The sequence below is a fragment of the Sinohyriopsis cumingii genome, chromosome 3 (genome assembly GCF_028554795.1).
Source record: "Sinohyriopsis cumingii isolate HCF-2022 chromosome 3, ASM2855479v2, whole genome shotgun sequence".
NCBI classification, from domain to species: Eukaryota; Metazoa; Mollusca; class Bivalvia; order Unionida; family Unionidae; genus Sinohyriopsis; species Sinohyriopsis cumingii.
Window position 1 is genome coordinate 28,365,989 of NC_142963.1, and position 22,415 is coordinate 28,388,403.

A 22,415-nucleotide genomic window follows, 5' to 3' on the forward strand; every position below is an offset into this window, starting at 1 on the left:
TTTTCCCAGTTCACTATGGATCAAGCCTTTTATTGGAGACTTTTATCCCTTATCAACTAAGCTTTCAAAAATTAATTTGCATAAGAAATATATTTCATAAACAGGAGTCAACTGAAGAGACAGGCACTTTAGTGGCTGAAAAGAATTTCCATGAATTCCAGTTAAGACCATTTCTTCCTTTTAAATGCCCAGTGCTGAAACCATTAATGATATTATTCTGAGACAACACTTTCAAATTATCTGTTGGACCATATTGATTTTGGGTGAAAAATACATTTTTAGAAGTCTTCTGTTCATGTGCCTTTCCAATTTGGAGGAGCAAAACTAACAAGATTTTCAAGATGGTCTCCAGGATGGCCTTATTGGATATCAAATTGGTACAATTTCCTCTTAGTACAAATTAGACATTATAAGGAATCTTTCTGATGAAAGCACAAAGTTGATTTGTCCATCAATCTAGGAGAAGTAGGACTAACAACATTTTCAAATTGTGGATACCATATTAAAAGTCAGATAGGCACTGTTTTCATTTAGGACTAACTAGACTTCATAAGTACTCTTTCACTGAAAGCACCATTCTGGTATGAACATTCATTCTTGAGAAATATAGATAACAAGATTTTCAAGATGGTCAGTATGGCAAGCATACTGGATGTCTGAGCAGCACCATTTTCATTTAGGACTAACAAGGCAGCACAAGTCAACCTGGTGAAAATCCCACAGCAATATTACTTTTTGTTCAGGACTACTGATAATAAGTTTTTTAAGATGGTCACTGTGACATCCATATGGACATAGATTGTTACCATTTTTATTGGAGACCAACTCAACCTCATAAGTCTTCTGGTGAAAATCCCATGTCAAAAAAGTCTTTCTGTTCATGGAGTAGCAGAATTAAAGTGTGTACTCTATTTCCCATTATGCATATTTACATTTAATACTGGTTTCAAGCAATATTTTATCATTAAGAAGTAAATTCTCTGTGTTGTATGTATGTTAGAAACACATTTTGTAACTGTATGAATGTATCATATATGCAGTGTATTCATACTTGAAATTGTTTATGTTGGATGTGGAGAAATATGCAATGAATTCTGGCTATACGACTTCAAAAGAGCACATTTGAAACTGTATGCTGTAAATACTTTTAACAGACAGGATTACCTAAACTACAATAGTATAATTACAAATTGGTAAAAATACTTAACCAATTATCACTTGAGCAACAAGTTTATTGTTTGGAAGTTTGTAAAACTTCACAAGAAAATGGCAGTCGAAAACATTTCTAAACAAGTCTGAACAGTCATTTTTTTGAAAAAATTTTTAAAAGGATAAAAATTAAATTTTGTTTGTTCTAGAGATTAAATAATTATAACTATTTGTAATTATAATGATGTAATCTAGGTACTACATTATTTCAGGTACTCGTTGATGATGAAATCTCAAATGAAAGTAAATGAATTAGCACACAGCCATCCCTGGATGTCACTGCAAATTTATGGTTTGAATATCTATCTAATTGTAACACTGACATGTACAATTTGGATATTTTTGCTTTGGTTTTTTTGTGTTGCATTTTCACAAACTTGAGTATTGTAAGAAAACAAAAATAACTTTACAGTGCTTCTCAAATTCCAGAACACAGCATAGTCAAATATATTTCTGACCTAAATATTTTTTCTTTTCGGCAAAATCTTTTAACACATAATATTTACCTTTTGTTTTGTTCAAACTGTATATTTTTCTCAATTTATGTGCCTGATGAACACAGCAAACAGACAGTCTGATACTGGGGTATTCCAGGACAGAGTGATGTTTGCCATTATGAAGCTTTTAGCAGGTACACTTAGGGTTTCAAATAGATTTTATGATGAAAATAATGCAAACACAGCAGATAAAACCTTTAAAATATTTATTTAGAAAGGTCTTCCCCCAATTATATTCTTCAAACACAAAATATTATTTATGTCCAGAAGTTTTAGTTTCAAAACAGAAGTTGGTATGTTTCATCACCAAATAATAACTTGTGGAAATCTATTGCAATATCTTGCAGGGGAAATAGTTAATGGTGAGACAGCTATTAAAACACATGCCTGTAAATATGCAAGAATGTGTTTCGTCAGTGCTAAGGCCTCATATAATACATTCCGCCTGGGGCTACAACACTAACTACTTGGTTGGGTTGAGGGAGCATCTCAAAAGCCATAAACAAATGCAACCCAGTGAACAGCTACAAAAATGACAGGGCAAAGTCATTTTCACTTTCCTAATTTAAGTTTACAGTTTGTTTGCAACTTGGTTACCCGCTTGCCCTAGTAGCATAACCCTGCAGATATACAACCATATTGGACATCAGTTTCGGTCATGACCAGCTGTAAGACATCAGAAATCTCTCAGTGAAAACCACATGCTGCCATGACCATCCATTAACTCAGGAGGAACAATAATAAGATTTTCAAGATGGATGCTGCGACAATGAAGTACAAACAGCACTGGCTGGCAGCATGTTCTTTACCCTTTGTTTTGCCCACTTTGAGTTCATGATCATCTCAAATTTTTTAGTGAATCCAACTTTAAAGATACCCTCCCTATGACTCAACATGTTCAGGAGTGTAATTACAGGCTGGATGCTGGAGATTTTCAACTGCTAACTTGGCCCTGAACCTGGCCACCTAATGGCAGCTGATCTAATAAAGCAGATGCCAATATCCCCCACTGCTTTCTTCAAATAACCTCCTACTTCAAAACGTTATGACATCCTTGATATCTCACCTGTAGGTCCTCCACCACCATAGCCACTACCATAGCTTCTTCCTGAACTGGGAACTGGACCAGATGGGGGTACCGCTGGGGGAAAAAAAAAAAAGAGTAAAATCTTTAAGAGGTCAACTGCACATGTTGGCATGAAGAAAGTTTATAGGCAAGGGTTGTTATAAATGTGAACTAAAAGTCTCCCAGCAATAGTATATATTGATTCAACAATGTTCATGAGGGCTGCCCTATAATGTTTATTTTGAAATTTAATTAATCAAAAGATCAAAAGTCAAATTTTGTCTGCCAGAACCTTCATCTTGTTCCATTCAGCTATGAACTGCAATTAAGCGTATTTAATGATAGTTAAGTCCAGGTCCAAGCTGGACTTCAATATTTGGGTAAAATTACCTTTCTCTAGCCAGAATAGGGTGAAGTTGGTGAAAATAAGGAGAAGCAGGTGTAAAAAGTTCAAAATAGTCACAGTATGTTTTTGCAAATGTTGTGATTAAAATGCAGATGAAATACTATTTCAAGTTTATAAAAATAGCAACATCTTCTAATTTAGCTTCACTAGTTGTTATACAACATATAACAGCAACCTCAAAATAGGTTAGTCAAAAATTGGCAACCATTTCCATAATAGAATGCCTCATTTCATATGTCCTGTTATGACTCAATGGTCTTAAACTATGTAACAGAAAGAAGCAAAACCAACATGTTTAGTAAAATTCAACAAACAATTTATTTTCCCAGAATACAAAGTTATAATTCAAAGGATACTTTCAGTATTGTGAATTTAATCCCAATAATCCTAAATGTTCTACCACAAGTCCAAAAGTATAGAATGTTCCAAACTAATTCCATATCTTGAATATGGTGATGTACCATAAAAATACAATCCAGTGTATCTTTGAATAAATCCTCAATAATCCCCAAAGAGTGTTTTGGTCCAAAAAGTCAACATGCACTTTGTAATTTCAATGAATAATTTAAATAATTCCTCTAAAATTATATATGAAAACAATTATAAACTCTGAACATACATTCCCAAAGAACGATGTTAAAACAAGAATGAAAACTTAGTTTACAAACACCTCATTATATACATCCCCTCTGACCTAAGTCACACTAGCATTTTCTGAAACTCTAATGGAAAAATTCAAAATATTGTCAACATGTTTGCTTCCAGAACATATATAAGTCATAAACATTGTGAGGCCTTGAACTCAGTTTTTAGTGTGTGTGTGTGTGTGTGATATGGATTTTGAACATAGCTTTAACAATTTTTCAGTCATATCGCTAAGATGTCAGCACTGTGGCATATTATAGTGATGTCTAGCAACTGGGCATCATGCCATAGACATACAGCATCATTTTACACAGTCACATTAACCTGACACCAGGCAGACAAGTCCCAACACAGGGCCCCAAGTGGCTGAGTGGTCTAAAGTGCTCACCATTACAGACCATTGTCATCTCACCTCTGTCCGCGTGGGTTAGAGTCTCAGGTTCGGCCAAGGTGGGTATGTGAGAAAGCTTGCCAGTAGCTTCTCATGGGTTGGTGGTTCTTTCCTGGGTTCTTCCTCCACCATTCATACTGGCCGCCATGTATAGCCTATCCTGTGCTGAAAAATGGCATTAAACCCTACATCAATAGTCCCAACACTAACCCATTAATGCTGAATGCCAAGCAAGGCAACAGATAGTACCATTTTTTAGTATGTCATTGGTACGACTCAGCTGGGGTTCGAACCTACAACATCCTGCATCTAAATTGGACACTTGAACCACTTAGACCACTGGAGCAGTCTTATTTTTTTATTAAATATCTTTTTTTAAAAACATGACAACAGTCAGATTAGCCAAAACTCTTACTGTCAGTCAGCTATAGGTCAAGCACACAAAATAAATTAAATATACCAAACAGACTATAAAGAAAAACTGGATACAATATCTATTTTTAAAGGAAATGGACTAGGATATGTTCAGTAAGTCATAATTTACTTCAGATTATACAACACAAATTAAATTTTTCAATTGTTTTTTACTGATCATGTTCGAATTTTCTCTTGGAAAGCAATGTAATTTCTGGTATTTATCATCATCCAATTAGCTCCAAAACAGAATACAGAATATAAAACTTCTATTTCCATCTACCTCCCTGAAGGGAGTTTTTTTTTAAAAAGTTGAAATTTTACTTTGATTATTAAGACACTGTACTCGAACAAATTAAACTTCTGATTTGTTCATTTATGACTCAATTACAGGTTGGGGATGGTGATTAAATTCCTAGTTTTTCACCAACTTTGATCCATATTTTCAAATTCAAGGGTTTTTCCTAGATGGATACAAAGCAAATTTTTTCAATAAACATTGCACAGAGACTACTTACCTGATCACATTAATGTTATGATATAACCCTTCTACCTCCTGAATCCAACCCTACTAAATCCAACCCTACTATATATAAATGAAGGGCAATAACTTTGTCCATTACCTCTCCTTGCCACTAACTGGTCATGTTATTTTTTCAACCGAGTGTGATACCAATGAAGACGTTTGCATGGAGGGTAGATGGGAGGGTGCATAAATAATGTGAGTGCGTAAGTATTCCCTGAGAAACACAATTTACTGAAACTGAATAAATTGGCTTTCACCTTCATATACATTCCCAATCACACTAATGTTAGAAGAATAGGTAATAGGAGAAGGGAATGCTGAGTGTCCTACCTATACCTTAGGTATAGCTGGAATAAAAGGATAGATACCCTATGTGAAAGATAAACCATTTTCATAAATTGAAAGCAACACTGCCTGTGGCCATCTTATCTGTGACAATATACCTAGTTAAGAAAGTTACTGAATTCTTCTAGTGACAAAATTTCACTTGTGGAGCTAACAAGCTGTGTTGATTTTAATTGGGTCTGATGATAATCTGACAACTGGCAGTTTCATAATTTGTCTCTCTCAATGATAATCCCCCCAAGATAAAAAGTGGAGGAGGTTGACTCTATGTCAGACATGTCAGTGAATAGCTTCTATTATGCCCCTGATCCAAATGTTGTGTTTGAATGTAAGGCTCACAGAGACTGCTTTCATTCTGGCACTGAAATCCTCATAAAGCCATTTTGGTCTTTTGAGACTTCAGAGTATGCTGAGCATATAACCAACTTCAACCATGAAGAAAGGGGCTTGAGGGACGATATCCAGCTTCCTGGTCTTCACTGGGAAAAAAATTGGTTGCATATGTCATGACTTGCCTGTGTTTCATGTAGTGTCTTGCATGGCCACTGTTCTCAACATGTCTATTCAAGAGAGGAAGCATACAGTGAGTCTCTGACTGCAAAAGGATGAAAACCAAGTTCTGGCAACCAAGCCTGGTTGCATCACAAGGACCAGTGAACCATCCAATCTGAACTGAACATAGTTTCAGGTCAATTAAAAGGATATGAAACTCACTCACCCTGCATGCTTAAACTATGACTATCAGGAAATATCTTTTTGTATGATATTAGCTTCGGAGAGGTGATGATTCAAATTTCTCTGAAATGAGCCATGTTAAAACTCAGGACAGATTCCATTTTGGAAACATGTGAGGGATTCTATTTGCTCTAAATCAAAACTGAATAGGTCTGATAGATCTTCACTTATGACCAATATTGCTTCTGCCATGACATCTGAATGCATCATATATAATGAAGCAGTAGCCTCTGATGGTAATTAGGATGAATTTTTTCTCTTCATAGAGCCAGGGAAAAAAGTCAGCAAGTTAAGGGAGCAAAATACTCAGAAGGATGTGTTTTGGCTCAGCACCGGTCCCTAAAAACTCAGCAGCACTTTTGCTCCTAACACTTCTGAGTGGAGGACCTTCTTGTTCATGAGATTCTCTCCACAATTGAAGGTCTAAATTCTTTCTCTTGCAAAGCCATTTCAACAAGAGCCAGGCATGCAGATGCTCCAGGCAAGGGAGCAACACCTGTGAAATTAGTTGTTTAAAAATATTTCAACTGGGCCAGAATCTTCCTGAGAAGATCTAATACTAGACTGAATAGATATAGGGCAGGTGTTAATAAATGCCCTCATTTCAAGATGGCTGATGTGAAGATACACCTCCCTTGTCATCCATGTGCTGATGATGGTACTGAAGCCTGGCAACAGATGAACACACAAACATTATGTACTGATATCCATACAGATCATCACATCCAGTTGGGGTTCTCCAGGGGTAATTCTTGTTGTGAGCCAATACTACTTTGCACCACTGACCATTTCTGTAATGATCAAACATCGGTCATAATCCTGACCGTTTCATCAAGTGGATTGGAAAAAGGGTGCCAATGAGCCAACAGCGTAATTTGTAAAGGGATGCAAAGAGATGGCCCAGCAGTATCAAACCCACTGTTGCAATGTGCAAGGCATGCAGTTTCAAGAACTCTCTTGCTGCAATCCAGATCCTGGTGGAAACAAATCTGACTAGTTTATTGATCCATACATGGACATGAGATAGGCAGACAAGATTGTAATTGGTGAGAAATTCCAAAACCAGATGGACAAAACTCTGAGATGGCCAAAGACTGGACTTTTCCCAGTTCAAGAAAACATGATTCAAAGGAAATATCAATGACAAGAATATAACTTTCATCCAAGTACACCGCCAATGCTGTAGATTAAGTCGACTGGAACAAGGTGATGATTCAATCCATCATTATGAAAGGGACCTGGGATCTATTATTTAGACCAAACAGCAGAACTTTAAACTGGTACACTTCATCACAGTAAACAAAATTTTTCATGACACCAGTGTATAGGGACAATATCTAGGCTAACTGCTTACCCTTCAAATGGAGAATTGCACTGATCTTACAGTCTCTATCTTTAACTTCAGCAGAAGAACGTACTGGTACAGGTGACTTGAGTCAATGAATAAGGAACATTAAGCCCTGAATAAAATCCTGAAAATGGCAGCTAGAGAAATTTTGTTCTCCTTGTCTAAAGATGTATCAATTGGAAGGGGAAAGGAAGAGGAAGGGTAATGATAAGTGAAATAATAAGCAAACTGAAATGAATTGGATAACCCAGGGCATGCTGAGGCTTGAGTGGAGAGGAATGTAAGTATTAATCCCATTGTATCAGATCAAGATTTGAAAACAGTCAATTCGACATAGAATGGTGAGCTGCCAGGTTAATGACTTCAGCAATTCAAGCCGCTGCCTCCCAGGCATGTTCGTTAGATGACCTCTTAGCAAGTAAAAAAAATGCAAATGAGGCTAAGTAAAGCATCGAAGATGTGCTACTAACATTTTGAAACAGCCTCTATTGGGCATGGAACACAATGTGAATCATCTTTTAGTAGGGCTTGATTCAGGAGGTAGCAGGCTCATATTCTAATGTTAATGCAATCTGGAAATGTACTGAAAGGAGAAACATTCTTCCTCCTGACCCCCACCCCACCCCCTGGGTTTGCCAGTAGCATAGGAACCATAGCTATAGTAATCAGTTAACTCTGCACTGCAACTGCAGCATATGTACAAGTTTGTAATCATCTATCCAAGATCTGAAGTTTCCTTTCCATCGTAGCAATATGTTTGCCAATGCCCCTTTCTGCATGCTGTACAATCAACAAAATAAAGCTGCAATCCCTCTCAAAATCAATTTAAAACTAAAATGTTTATAGTGTTCTTTGATGCCCATAACAACATAAAATTAGTGTATTGTTGCCAAAAATCCACCTAGGCCATCCAGTTTGGCTTATTTATATTTTGGGATAACCAAGGTGTTGCAGACTAAAAATAGAATTGATTACACTCAATTTCAGTGAGATTTTTAAAACAAACCTCACTTTCAACAGAATTTGTTCAGATGATTATTCTTGCTTCTTTCTATTCTATTACACTTTTGAGGTAGAAAAGGTTTTAGATGGAACACACCTCACCTGATAGATCCATCTAGACTGGCAGCATGTGGTATGGACTTTGCTTTGCCCACTTCAAGTAAATTATTTCATTTTTCTTCACTGGGAGAACCACAAAATCATATAAAATTGTATTCTATATACATGAATGAAGCTATTAAAGTTGCAAGAAAGAGCTCAACATGTCCAAGACTATAATTACAAGATGGGAGATCTAGATTTTCCACTGTTAACTTTGGTCTTGAACACTGGCTACTTTCATTGGAGCTGATTCTAATAAAGTGGACCCAATATCCTATGTTTTCTTCAGATATCCTCAATGCCTCCAAACTATGATGTTCCTGATGTCTTACCTGCAAGCCCTCCACTGCCATAGCCACTTCCATAGCTTCTTCCTGAACTGGAACCAGGACCAGCTGGTGGTAAGGCTGGGGATAAAAAAAGGGTAAAATCTTTAAAATATTAGCTTAGATTTTTCTATATAAACCACTCTTTTAAGAAGTTCAAAATGCCAGTAGGAACATCACCCACTCTACATCCCTAAGCCTGCAAGGGGGCCACTGAAGGTTAAACTGATTTCATGCGTTCCATATGACACACATGCTCATACAACACTCAGTTACAGCATTATCATGCTTGCTTTCAACCTCTAAAGTACTGCATTAATTTCTCACGTGCATGGGTTTGTAATCATCCATCCAAGTTCAGCAGTTTCCTTTCCATTGTAGCACTATATTTGCCATTCCCCTACCCAATGTGAGATCAACATAAAATAAAGTATATTGCTGCATTCCCTCCCAAAATCAATTTTGTTTAATTTATTGCATTTTTTGTAGCCCTTAACAATACAAAACAGTTGCCTTGCTGCCAAAATCGACCTAGTTTATCCATTTTAGTTTACTAATGTTTTGGGTTAACTGAGGAACAGAATTGCGTACACTCAATTCTGTAGAGATTCTGCAAACAAGACCCATTTTAAAGTCATTAATTATAAATCAACTAAACATGTTGAAAAGCATAATTACAAGCCAGAATCTGGCCATTTTCCACTGGTAACATGGCAATGAACCCTGACTACTTTAATGGAAGCCAATTCTAATAAAGCAGACCCCAATATCACCCATCGGATTTCTTCACATACCCTCCTGCTAGAAATTTTATGACATTCTTGATATCTCACCTGCATGTCCTCCACCACCATAGCTTCTTCCTGAACTGGAAACAGGACCTGCTGGAGGTATGGCTTGTGAATGTACCCTACAAAAGAAAATTGTACTAAAAATACTATGATTTTCATGGAAAAAGTATTTAAAAAATTTTGGCACATTATGTTTCTCAGATAATACTTTCTTGACCACATTAATGTCAGTGAAATAAACTAGCTTTCTTTTGAATCCAGCAATTCCGGAAAGACAAACTGGAGTCCTTCTGGTTAGATATCAACGGGAAAAAATTGTTATCCATTACCTCCCCATACAACAGCTTGGAAGTTACAGATGAATCGTACGCTTATCGATTTTCAGAAATATATCAAAGTGAATGCTCACATTTGCACTGAGGTGTGGCAGGTTTTAGTAGTAATTTCTCTGCTGAATTCAATGCCATCACTTCAACAAAAGGAAAATGGGTAATAGAAGAAAATGCATGAACACCTAACCTCTACCATGGGCACCCTTAGAAGGAATAATCACTTGATTGCCTGCATGAAGGATAAACTACTCTCCTAAAACAAGGACAGCACAGCTGACAATTAAATAACCTGTTAGGACACAAATAAGAATAAAAAAATCATTTTTCCTTACTGAGACAAAATCAAGGCGAATTCAGTGAAAGTTGCAAATCCAAACCCATGAGAAGGCTGCAATATCAATTTGACTGGTGGTCATCTGGGCCAGTCATTGAACCTACCACATTCATCTGTTGTCTCTGTGAAGCTAGATCACAAAGTCATCAGCATCTTTTATGTCTTGGATTCAGACAGATTGGACCAAGTAGTAGTGGAGAGTTTTGCAGCCTATTTAAGTCTACAAGTCGAGCTACAATGCCTGGTTGTGTCAATATGGCCAATGAACCACCTGATTTGAAGTGGAGATCGTATGGATCCATCATAAAAGCAAGCAACACACCCAAAGCTAAAGCTATCAAAAAACTTGTTTATATGATTAGCATTTTGGTAAGGTTCTTACTAAAAGTCTCAACATGATCTGAGTTGAGCCATGTCAAAACGCAGGACTCCATTCAGGAAACTGTAGATAAGCCAAAATAATCTCCCTAAATCTAAAGAGATCAAGTGGTATGATTAACATCGTATCAAATGAAAGCCTAAACAAGTCAACATTCTGTTGATGGCAGCCATCTAGCAGTACTAAGTGAAGGAAATGAGTAAAAGCTTCTTCCTTTAACACACATAGATGAAATGATGAATTTGAGAGGTAGCAGCATTTATTTTCCAGACACTAATGTGATTCAGGAATGCATCTGACAGAAACAGCAAAATGTATCTGTAATGATGAAAAATAAAAACAAAGAAAAGATACCACCAAGACATTACAATGTTAAAAACCCAAACATAAAGATTACAAACTAGATAAACCAGCTTTAAATTATAACAATTTTTTTTTTACAATATAATAATCTGTGGTCTTAAATGCAAAGAGTGAATAAAGAACAATGCAAATACAAAAAGTCTGTGGAAGAAAAACTTATCAATCTACAAAATGCATTTCTGAAAAAAAGTTATCTAACAATTGATTAATGAGGTCAATTAAAAGGATATCAGAAAGAGCCATCAAGATTTGAAATGTAGCCACCTTAAAAATATTTTAGTTTTTATTAATAAAATGAAAACAGAAAACTCACAGCTTCTTCTCCATTACTGCAAGCTGCTGCCTCAGGTATGCAAGCGTTGCTTCTGCCTCATCATCAGGGCTATTGGTAAAATATGATAAAGCTCCACATCAGAGTTTTATAAAACTTAAAACAATAATCTTTTGTATGGATAAAACTAATTTTAATACTGCAATACTTGCCTGTCATTATTGCCCTGGAATGCAGGTTCCCTTGTCCAAACTCACAATTTCAACCTTCCATTAGATACAATGTTCTAGAAATTTAGAACAGCAAGAAAGCTAAACTAGTCTACCATGTGATAGGCAGAGATGTTACCTGAAATATTTTTTAAGTTGGGGAGGTCCCCCACATTCACCTCCAGAGGGGGCAGGGAATCATCAGGGGAGGAAAGAAACTATGCTGAATAGTAGCTGATGGGTGACATTATTATACGGTGTAGTGAACACCTAAAATAAAAAAACATTTAATGATTTTGTACCACTTCTTTGCCAATAAATGTATAAAGCAGCTGCATACCTAATTGTTGCTAAGCTGGTAGATATTCTTTTGTTCTTATCAATGTCCTTCAAAAAAGCCTTTGCAAACTGAAAATTAATTTCAGAACTTTTTATCAGACAATCAGAATGAATTCTTGGACTTCATACCAGATGATCTTAAATAAAGATATTTATAAGATACTGTTAATTACAAAAATGTGGACTAAACATTCTTGTTTATTTGTAAGATGTGTGGTGTTAACATGTTACAGAATATTTTGAATCAGCTCATTCTGAATAAAACTTTCTATACCAAATGTGACCCATAACTAAATTCATGGATTTGTTATATAAATGGATTAAAATGTCCAGCATTATGGATTTTAATGGATTTAATTACATGAAGATGGACAACTATTGAATTGTCAGTTTATTTGTAACATATTCCACTCAATAATATAATTATTATTATTTTCCACTGGTTTTATCTTTAATATTTCTATCTATCTTCTTGGGGTTTTTTTTGGGGGGGGGGGGTAACGCCATTTCTCAGTGCAAATAGGCCATGCACAGCAGCCAGTATAACTGGTGGAGGAAGAATACAGGAAAACACTTGTAAGGCCATCAACCCACAGGAAGCTACAGGCAGCTTTCTTACATACCCACATTGCTGAGCCCAACACTCGAATCAATGCAGATACAGGTGAGATGGCATTGATATGTGAAGGCAATGGCTTTGACCACTTGGCCCCCAATCTATCTTGCAAAATACACTGACTTTTAGGAGGGTCCAAGAGAAATTGGCTTTCTGTAACCCTTAAATGGGGGTGGGGGTTGATTATATATGGTACAAATTCTATTTCTAATTGAAATAAAGGCCAATATCGTGATGCTTATTGCATGTCCCAGTAAAGAAATAATAAAACTGAAATTATGAACTTTGATAAGGTGACTTGCATCCCTGAGAATGTAGCAAGCCAATAGTAACAGATCATTTACTACTGCTGTTATAATACACAAGTCCTTACAGATACACATTACACTGCCAGTACAATTCAAGGAAATTTTTATGTTTACTGCATGCCCCAGGAAAGAAATAATAATTAGAAAGAGACAATTTCAATTATTATTAAAGAACAATTACCATAATCAGAGTTTCAGAAAAATGGAAGATTGTACCATAATAATGTAAGGCAAGAATAATGTGGTGTAGACCATGTTTTACTCTAAAATCTGAAAATGTGGTAGAATTCCCCCAAGACATATTTACATTACCTTCTGCTTCTGCCTCTATTTGCAGGACCACCCTAGGAATAAAAAAAGGTTCAAACAGTTAAAGAAATGATATTCAATAATTTTTATATTGTTTCTCATTTTTCTTTATTTTTTGATAATAATCGCTGAAATGATTGGTGATTGTGCATTAAGAACTTAAGAACTCTGGACTCAATCTAAGATCTGCCTGATGGAGTCTATGGCCCAGAAGATGCTAAAGAGGGACCCAAAGAATCCGACATCAGGCACAACTGGTGACATGCAGACTTGATAATAAATGTACCCCAAAAGACCGAAATTATGCATAACTTATTTATTTTCTTTAAACAGCAGAATATGGCAATAGTATATCTGCACAGAGGAAGAGGGAATCAATATTTTTTAAAATCTAAAATTAATAACCTAATGTTGACAACGGAGCAATGAATTACAATTTACACTGATTGTTCCAACATAAATAATGGATCAAATAATCAAATATAGATAGATCTGACACACTTGGCACTAGTAAGAGTATTAAAAAGTCGTTACACACCAAGGAAGTGTTTCCCTTCTTTGGAGGCGGGATGGAAGTCTAATATTCATGCAGTTACGCTAAGCATTGATGCTTGAATTTTGACTGATATACAGTAAATTCAGTGCTACATGGAGGCATGGTTAATAACAAGGGTCAATTTGAAATCTGCTGTGTTTCCAGTATTAGCATTTTCTAACTGCTATATGATTTTACCAGCTTCAAGCCAAAAAGATCAGCAATGTGCATTTGCCATTCATTTTGAATTACTGATCTACAATATGCCACTTGGCATGTAAAAGTGAGTAAAAGTGATGCAATATTGAAGAACAAGATTGTCCTAACAAGGCAAGTTGGTCTTCTAATACTGCCATGCTTCAATCATACAGAATTTCAAAAGTGTATCATTTTGAAGATGTTTTATTTTCAAGGTTACCATAAATGAATTTAAAAACCAAAGGGACAATAAATCTGTATAATAAATATGACCTTTCCCATGCTTAGATTTAAACTAATTTCTCTGTAGCTAGAAGGAGAATAGATTGTGAAATTTACTAGCCCTCCTGAATCTTCACTAGTGTAGACCTTAACATAAAATACGTCTGAAAAATGAAGATGTTCTAGTCATTGGACTACTGAGATTATCAAAGCTAATAGTCAGACAGGAAATCAACTGGCCTTGAGCTAGTGGATCAGTGCAAATTTCCCACAAACCAAAGTACTGATAAAGATGTCATTTTTCACAAAACAACAAACTAGATACTACAAAAATTAATGAAATTACAGCAGATGATTTGTCTTTTGAAATATTAAGGACATTTGTTTCCAGTAAGCAAGCTGAATAAAAGTTGCTTTTTATCATTTGAAAGTTAAAAGTACTTGGTGTAAGAAAGTTCCCTCCTTGGTGCCTGTAAGACACATAAAAAATACCAATAAAAAATAAAGATAAATGATTGTTACATTTGATAATTGTTATTCAAATACGGGGAATTAAAAACTTGATTTGGATAGCTTTTATTCAGGGAGATCAATAATGATCTCAATTCAACTAACTCTGACCTGAACAGTGGACATGGTTATTTTAGTGCATAAAGAAAACTGTTTAAAAAAACATGCTTTAGTCTGGCCACATAACGACCAATTCAAAAGCATAAATATTAAGTGCAGAAATTAATGAATACATGACTCGAGTGTCTGTGATGAGTTTTTTAAAGCAGATACACAAATATTTGTGACCAATTTTTTCCTCTAAAAGATCCCAATTTTTCACCTGGTAGGGTCAATGGGCCCTACTTTTTCATATCTCAAATGAACATTGGTTTATTATCCTGAATCTTTAACTAGTATGCCTCTGAAAGATAATGAAACCGATGAATTACCAAGCCTCATCTACTGTCCATGAGAAGTCAATCACTGTATATTCAGCTTTCCAACTGACTGGTGCCCACCAGCCAACCATACATTTGATTATTATATAAAGCCTGGTATAACAAGCTTGTCTGATCTGGCTCTACGGTGGACTGGTAGATCAGGGTCTATGCTTTTCACTCTCCTTATGATTTCAAATTAATTATGTAAACACTGATCTGCCAAGTGTGTTATGCCATGTCAAATGTGTGTGTAAATGGTTCACAATGAAGGTGCATTAAACATGGCAAATGTGGTGTAAACACGAAATTACCTTTTTGTTAAGCCCACCTTTTTCTGTAATCCTTCATTACATGTTCAACTTCAACCACCCCAGACTTGGATATATCATTAGCAGATCAGGGTCTACGTTATTTGTTTTACTGATTATTCCTAATAAACTGCATAGACCAAGATCTGCCAGTGCATTATGCGAGAGCAGATCCACGTCTGTGCAGTTTGCAACTGGACTAAAATAACAAAGGATTATATAATGATATTTAGCTAGAAAGGAAAAATTCTGGAACAATCAGCTTGATGTAGATAACCAAACCAGTAACCTTATTTTACGATGAGTGTGGATGGCAAATGTGAGTACTGACAATTAAAACAGTACTGCAAATGTATTAAGATATAAATGCTGCAATATGTTCATCAGTATGCACTGCAACCAAGCTAAAAACCAATGTGATGCAATCTGCCAGTGTGATTTAGTGAACCTGTAATTTTCATTATAATAAGAACCTGATTTACCAGCTGAATTTCTCCTTCAGAAGAACCATTATGTCCAGGTAATACAAAACATATCAGAGCTTAAAACAAAGAGTATCTTTCACACAGCCAGATTAGTAGCAGTCTCTCCTGAATAGCTCAAGTTACTGTACATCTACAATTTATAAATGTCTCCATCTTCTTTAAATGGGATGAGAATGTTCCAGAATGCCTTATCAGGAAGACTGACCAAAACTTAAAACATACCAAGTACAAGATCTGGTTCAGGCTTACTTGACATTACAAAACGATGCTTTTGACTGCTCTTATTTCATAATACCATGTACTGTACCAAGTCAAAATACAAAGTTTCACAACCAGTCTCACTAACATTTAGAGTTTAAAAATACTGACATGAATTGTGACATGGTTATGCACCAATATATCAGTATTTTGTTACACCACTAATGGAAGGAGGGATGAACATAGCATGATTGCCAAAGTGATCCCCATATTCAGCTCTCATCAAAGCATGCTTGACAACAACTGTTGTCTTTTTTATATGTATCAATGCTACTATACATTAAACATTTCATCTTGGATTAGTCTTTACATACCCATCCACTGGCATTTCCCTGCCTTGCATCACCTAAAAGAGATGAGAAAAAAGTTTAATCTAATGCAGATTCACACAAGAAAACATATCAAAGGAAATGAGGCCTTCAAATCAAATATAAAGGTCATTTTATTTACAAAGCAAGTGTATCCTGGATGTTGACTTTGGATTTTCATAAAACAACCCATTTGTACAGATAAGGCATGAAGCTCACTCCTTTTTATACAAATCATCAAGGAATTGCTAAATTTGTAATTTATGTGCAATGTCGATGCACAAGTTATTAAATATGCAAGGAATATTGAAATTTGGTGACGTCATCAAAATGCACTGTTTAAAACATTAACCCCTGGAGGTTTTTGCCATTTTCGCCTGAAAATCGAGTAGGAAACACATTTTGAAAGCTATTTCTGAATAGATCCAAAAACACCAAATCCATGGTGATCTTTCAATAACATACTGCCTAATTGTGTTAGAAACATAGTTTTCATTGGCTATTTGACTTGCGCATGTGCAGAAAGGTAAAAGTTTTAGTTCTTTTTTTCTTCTTTTCTTTTGCTAACCGAGCCATTATTTTTGTATCGAGACCACTCTTTATTCCAAATGCCCATCTTATCCTACTTTTTGCAAAGGCTCATCTGTCTGTTTGCAGTTCATACCGATTTGCATTAGATCTGAGACCAAAAAGTCTAAAATCCAGACACAAAATCGAATTCCGACCATGGGCGAATTTTGGGTAGAAAAAAGTCGGGTCCAAAAAATGAGTTTTTTAAATCTGTATTTTGTAGTGCAAAACAGATTATTTGCTATCATTGTAGAGCTACATCTGTATACCTTTCTATAATACCACCCACTTTAGTGTATCATGCATGACCATGACGCTATAGAGCTCGGCAGTAGGCTAGTACCTCCTGCCCTATTAACACACAAGGGATTCCATCTAGGAATTAGTGCGATTGATATAGGTCTCAGCTTTTTAAGATCCACGAGATGATGATTGGAGTCAATGACTGGACCCTTGAAGAAGTTCTGCATGTTAGACAGGACTGCCCTACTGCTTCTAAAAGTACAGACTGAACATTGTCATCAAACTGGGGGAAAAGAAAAGTCTGGCACTAAGGGGTGAAACAAATGATAAATATATTGATGAATCAATATATTTTTCCATATCGATAGTAATACTGATACAAGAGGTAAAGAATCAATACAAAATGATACTTACCCTATACAAGCTAATTCAATCTTCAGCAGCTGTGAATAATTATTACAGTTTGCATTCTTATTCTTTAAACTGAGAATTCATCTGAGACAGCAGAACCTGGTACATGTATTTATTTATGTTAGTAACAAAGAAAAACTATTGAGAACACCCACTCTCCTTCTACAAATTTGCAAACACAAGGAACTCAAGTGGATTGAAATATTTCTCTCACCATCACCACCAGCTCACCAACTTCATGCTGAATATTTTATACCATCAGCCACAGTTAACATATATCAACATAAAGAAGACATTCGAGATTTGTTCCCCATATCTGATTTGAGTACTTTATTGATTTTTAAATAACCACTTTTATCTGAAGTTTTGCTGCTGTTTCACATCTTGTCTGCTTGTATTGAATAAGGCCTACACTTCTGGTATGTCAAGCAGTGAAATGTTACGCAGTGAAATGTTGCATTTAATTTTTATTGGTATTTATTTTTTGTGCTCAACTCCATAGTAAAACAATAACCACCAATCAGAACTAGCTTATTTACTGTGAGGCACACCAGAATATTTGGCACCCAAATTCAACATAACTAGATGCAAAGCAACAAGGAAACTTTGTGCAAACATGGCTATTAAATTATCTTATTGCATTTAAATCGTATACAGGGAACAAGTTTTGGCATGTATCCCTTAACAGTGATACATGTGATCAGTGACTGAAAGTACTGAGATAAAAAGAAAATTAGCCAATAATTGAAAAGAGGGCAGATTGCAAATCACAAGAGATATAATCAACTTGCTAATTTGCAGAAGGGAAGTGGGTGTTTTCATTAATTCCCTTTTTCACTGAGAAACAATTGTATTCTCTGCATGAGATACAATGTGAAAGGACTTAGTTTTCAGTCATCTCCACTCCCATACTTGGACTTGTTCAAGATAAGATTTTCCTTGCATTAGGAAGTTGCACCATCTCCTCTGTTCTGAAGACAACACCATAATGCTTTCCAAATCTAAGTGAAGACTTGAAATGGGCAATAAACTGTTTTAAAAGCATTCATGCAGTGCAAAATACACCTGATCAAATGGAGCAACTTTAAATGGCCTAAAGGGTTGAATGAAATCATGGTCACCTAACAGGTAGTCTGTTTGGAAGTATCTTTTTTTTTTTTATCTTGTCATGGTTGTCAAGGATTAGAATGACATATAACAGATGATAAATCTATACTGTCCATAATCTGCATACTGGCAGTACAATGTCCATAATCTGCATACAGGAAGTACAATGTCCATAATCTGCATACTGGAAGTACAATGTCCATAATCTGCATACAGGAAGTACAATGTCCATAATCTGCATACTGGAAGTACAATGTCCATAATCTGCATACAGGAAGTACAATGTCCATAATCTGCATACAGGAAGTACAATGTCCATAATCTGCATACTAAAGTACAATGCATATTATATGGCACCACCCAACTACTGAGAGACTTTCTAAAGATGAATAGACCATCAAGTTGATATCTCTATCAATAATATATTGTACTGCAGGCTGTGTATCATGAATCATATATTGATACAAAACTGAGGTGTATTGTTTCACCCCTACTGGCACTGCATTTGGCAAGGGACAGCTAAAATCACTGTGCTTCCTCCTGCACCAATCAAAAAAGATTCTCCACTTTACATCATTTAACTTGGACTTGGAGTACCTGGGCCTGCCCAATGCAACTCTGCTTGAAAACTTGTCCTGGCTGAATGATTGTTCAAGTTGTGCCATGTTAGAAGGTGGAGAATATGCATACTGCTTTTAAGAAGAAACCTCTTGTGCTGCAAAAACAGCATATATTCCAAGCATAAAGTTCAGACATATATGGATCTTTTGGTACAAAAAACATTAATAATGCAACAAAAAATTTAGTTTGTTGGTTTTAATATAAATTCTTTAATCCCACACATGATATAAATCTGAAAATATTCACACACAAAAAAGAAGACTGGTACATAAGAATAGATTATCTAGACCTACATCTACTTTCCTTATTTTCTATTCATAGCATCTGTATATTAAACTATTCCAAGAAAACAGAAAAATTGTCTCACTGATTCATTATATTTTGATTACATATCCAAATAGTTGACCAGTCTATGTTTTAAAAAAATAGTGCCAGCTTTTAACCGACTCGGCCCCGATCCCGTCTGTAGGCGTGATGAGGTTGTACCCTACTTCAAAGCAGTGCAGCATCAAGGCCATTTAAGATAGACCAACGTGGATGGTATTAAAAAAAACCAGACAGATATAGCTCTAAAATGATATCAAATAATCTGGAAGTTCTAGTTACACTACAAAATACAGTTAGAAAAAGCTCATTTTTTGGTCCCATTTTTTTTCCACCCAAAATTCACTCGAGATTGGAATGCGATTTTGTGTCCGGATTTTAGACCTTTTGGCCTCAGATCTAAGGCATACCAGTCTTAACTGCACACAGACAGGTGAACCTTTGCAAAAACTAGGATAAGGTGGGCATTTGGAATAAATTGCGGTCTCCATACGAAAATGATGGGTCTATTAAGCAAAAAAAAAAAAAAAAAAAAAAAGAACTCCAACTTTTACCCTTCTGCTCATGCACAAGCAAAATAACCAATGGAAATTGATGTTTCTAATACAACTAGGCATTATTCTCATGGATAATCCGTTGAAAACCGCTGTATTACGATGTATTCAGAAATAGCACCCCAAATCTCATTCCTACGCACATTTCAGGCAAAAACGACAAAAACCTCTGGGGCCGAATGAGTTAAGGGAAACAGGCTTTTTTTTATGTGACTGATGAATGTTATATGACTGAAAAATGTTAGGAGAGGAATCTTTTTAAACTTCAAAACAGAAAAAGGACAAATCAACAGTACTTCACAAAATTAAAAAGGATATGAGAGTAATGTAATAGAGCACTCAAACTGAGCACACTGTCATGCTCATTGCAGAATTTGTGGACTTTATGATCCATCGGTGAAAGCCAGATGTGGACAAGATAAAGAGAGTGTTGCAAATAAATAAATATTTGTGTTCTGGTACTTATTAACACGAGTTCTGTCCTTTTTGGTACAAGAATTTTAACTAGATGCAGAGCCTTGTTAGTAGAAAAAATGTACATTTTTAATATAGTTTTTTTTTGCAATTATGGCATGTAATATAAAGATTACATTTTTTTTAATGCTCAGATTATATTTTCTTGACACTTACATTAGCAATAATTAGCCATAAACCTCTTTCAGGGTTGGCATGTATGCAGCTGTCTCATCTCCACAGTAATGTTTTGCATAGGTCCACTAACAGGTCAAGTGGCTTGTTAAACCATGCCTGCTGAGACCATTACAGGGCTATCAGAATGAGTTGAACAGTGGTAGCCCTAACTTTGTGAAGCGATTGCAGAATCATCCTGCAGAGTAGGCAGGCATAGTAAGTGGATGACCCCACCTCAAGAAACTTGTTTAAGGACTGATAAAAAGCCAACATATTCCTCATTTTGGATATCAGATCACCAGTGAGAATAAGGCCAGAGATAGTTTCTCTATCCTCTCTCCTTTGCCCTTGACTCTTCCCTTATTTTGGCCAGTTTTGACTGGTGAAAAAGAATGGAAGTGGTTTGAAAGAGGAGGTACTCCAGGAAATAGAGCTAGCAACTCTCTCTTAAAACAGAAAGAACCCACATATCTTCTATAATACCCAATCATACCTCGGAAAAGATGACTAGCTGAGTACCCATTGGGATTCAAAAAAGAGAAATGCATGGCAGGAGGAAGCAAATCCCTAACACTGCCTAGCTATTCCTCTGAAGAGAGGTAGGGGAATGCAAACTTCCCCTCTGGGCCATTTCGAGCCACCTCCTCTAACTACAGATGGGCTAAAGAGATGCTTCCTGGGATGAGGCTGTAGCAATTTCAAAAAACTTTGCTGAGGGCCCTAAGTTGCAATCAGGATAAAATATGCTTTCTGGCTGGTTTCAATGGACCAGAAGCAAATGTGATGAACTGCTGTTGCTGGTCTCTCAGGTAATGGTACGCTACTGATGAGTGTCTGTGCATCAAAGGATGCAGCCCAAAGAAGGTTCTTATACAGACCTGGGAAGACCTCAGAAGTGTCCAGTGTAACATGCCTGTGTAGGTGGAGCAACTCCACTGGCAGTGCCATGGACATAGGCAAGGCATGCCTGAAGGGGTTTGGCAGCAACTTCCAGCATGCACTGCAGCATGGCTGGAGATATATTCCTCCTTCAGAAGACTGAAAAAAGGCCACCAAGAAAAGTTCAGCATGTGAGGCTATGGTGATGACTCATCATTGGAATGTGAATCCAGGTCCTTGTCTAAATCACCCTCATAACCCCCGAGCAATCCAAGGAATCAAAGGGCAAGCCGCAGAGTGCACTCAGTAGCTGGCTACTGAGACCAATGTTCTCAGTGTAGATGGAAGATGGACACACCTTACATTGCCTGGCAAACTCCTGGTTGCTCGAAAACCTTCAAGATAGCTCTGTAACTATAGCTGAATTGGCAAATGAAAGAAGATATAGCTGTGAGGCAGCCATTGAGAGTCTCACCAAACAAAAGAGAATTTTCCGAGTCCAAGGGCATGGGACACAAATATGTAGGAAGAAGACCAGATCATTTTTATCCATTGCCAGAGTCAGCA

At 36.2% G+C, this 22,415-nt stretch overlaps 1 protein-coding gene across 1 annotated transcript in view; it reads right to left on the reverse strand.

Annotated features, from left to right (window-relative positions):
- Window positions 1-22,415, reverse strand: part of LOC149802599 (uncharacterized) — a 91,167-nt gene that overhangs the window by 9,434 nt on the left and 59,318 nt on the right. The window contains exons 9-14 of the mRNA XM_089951877.1: window positions 16,516-16,547; window positions 13,267-13,298; window positions 11,525-11,593; window positions 9,846-9,922; window positions 9,019-9,093; window positions 2,773-2,847 (exon numbers count right to left, since the gene is read on the reverse strand). Coding sequence (XP_089808003.1) covers window positions 2,773-2,847; window positions 9,019-9,093; window positions 9,846-9,922; window positions 11,525-11,593; window positions 13,267-13,298; window positions 16,516-16,547 — 360 coding nt within the window. The remainder of the gene's footprint in view (window positions 1-2,772; window positions 2,848-9,018; window positions 9,094-9,845; window positions 9,923-11,524; window positions 11,594-13,266; window positions 13,299-16,515; window positions 16,548-22,415) is intronic.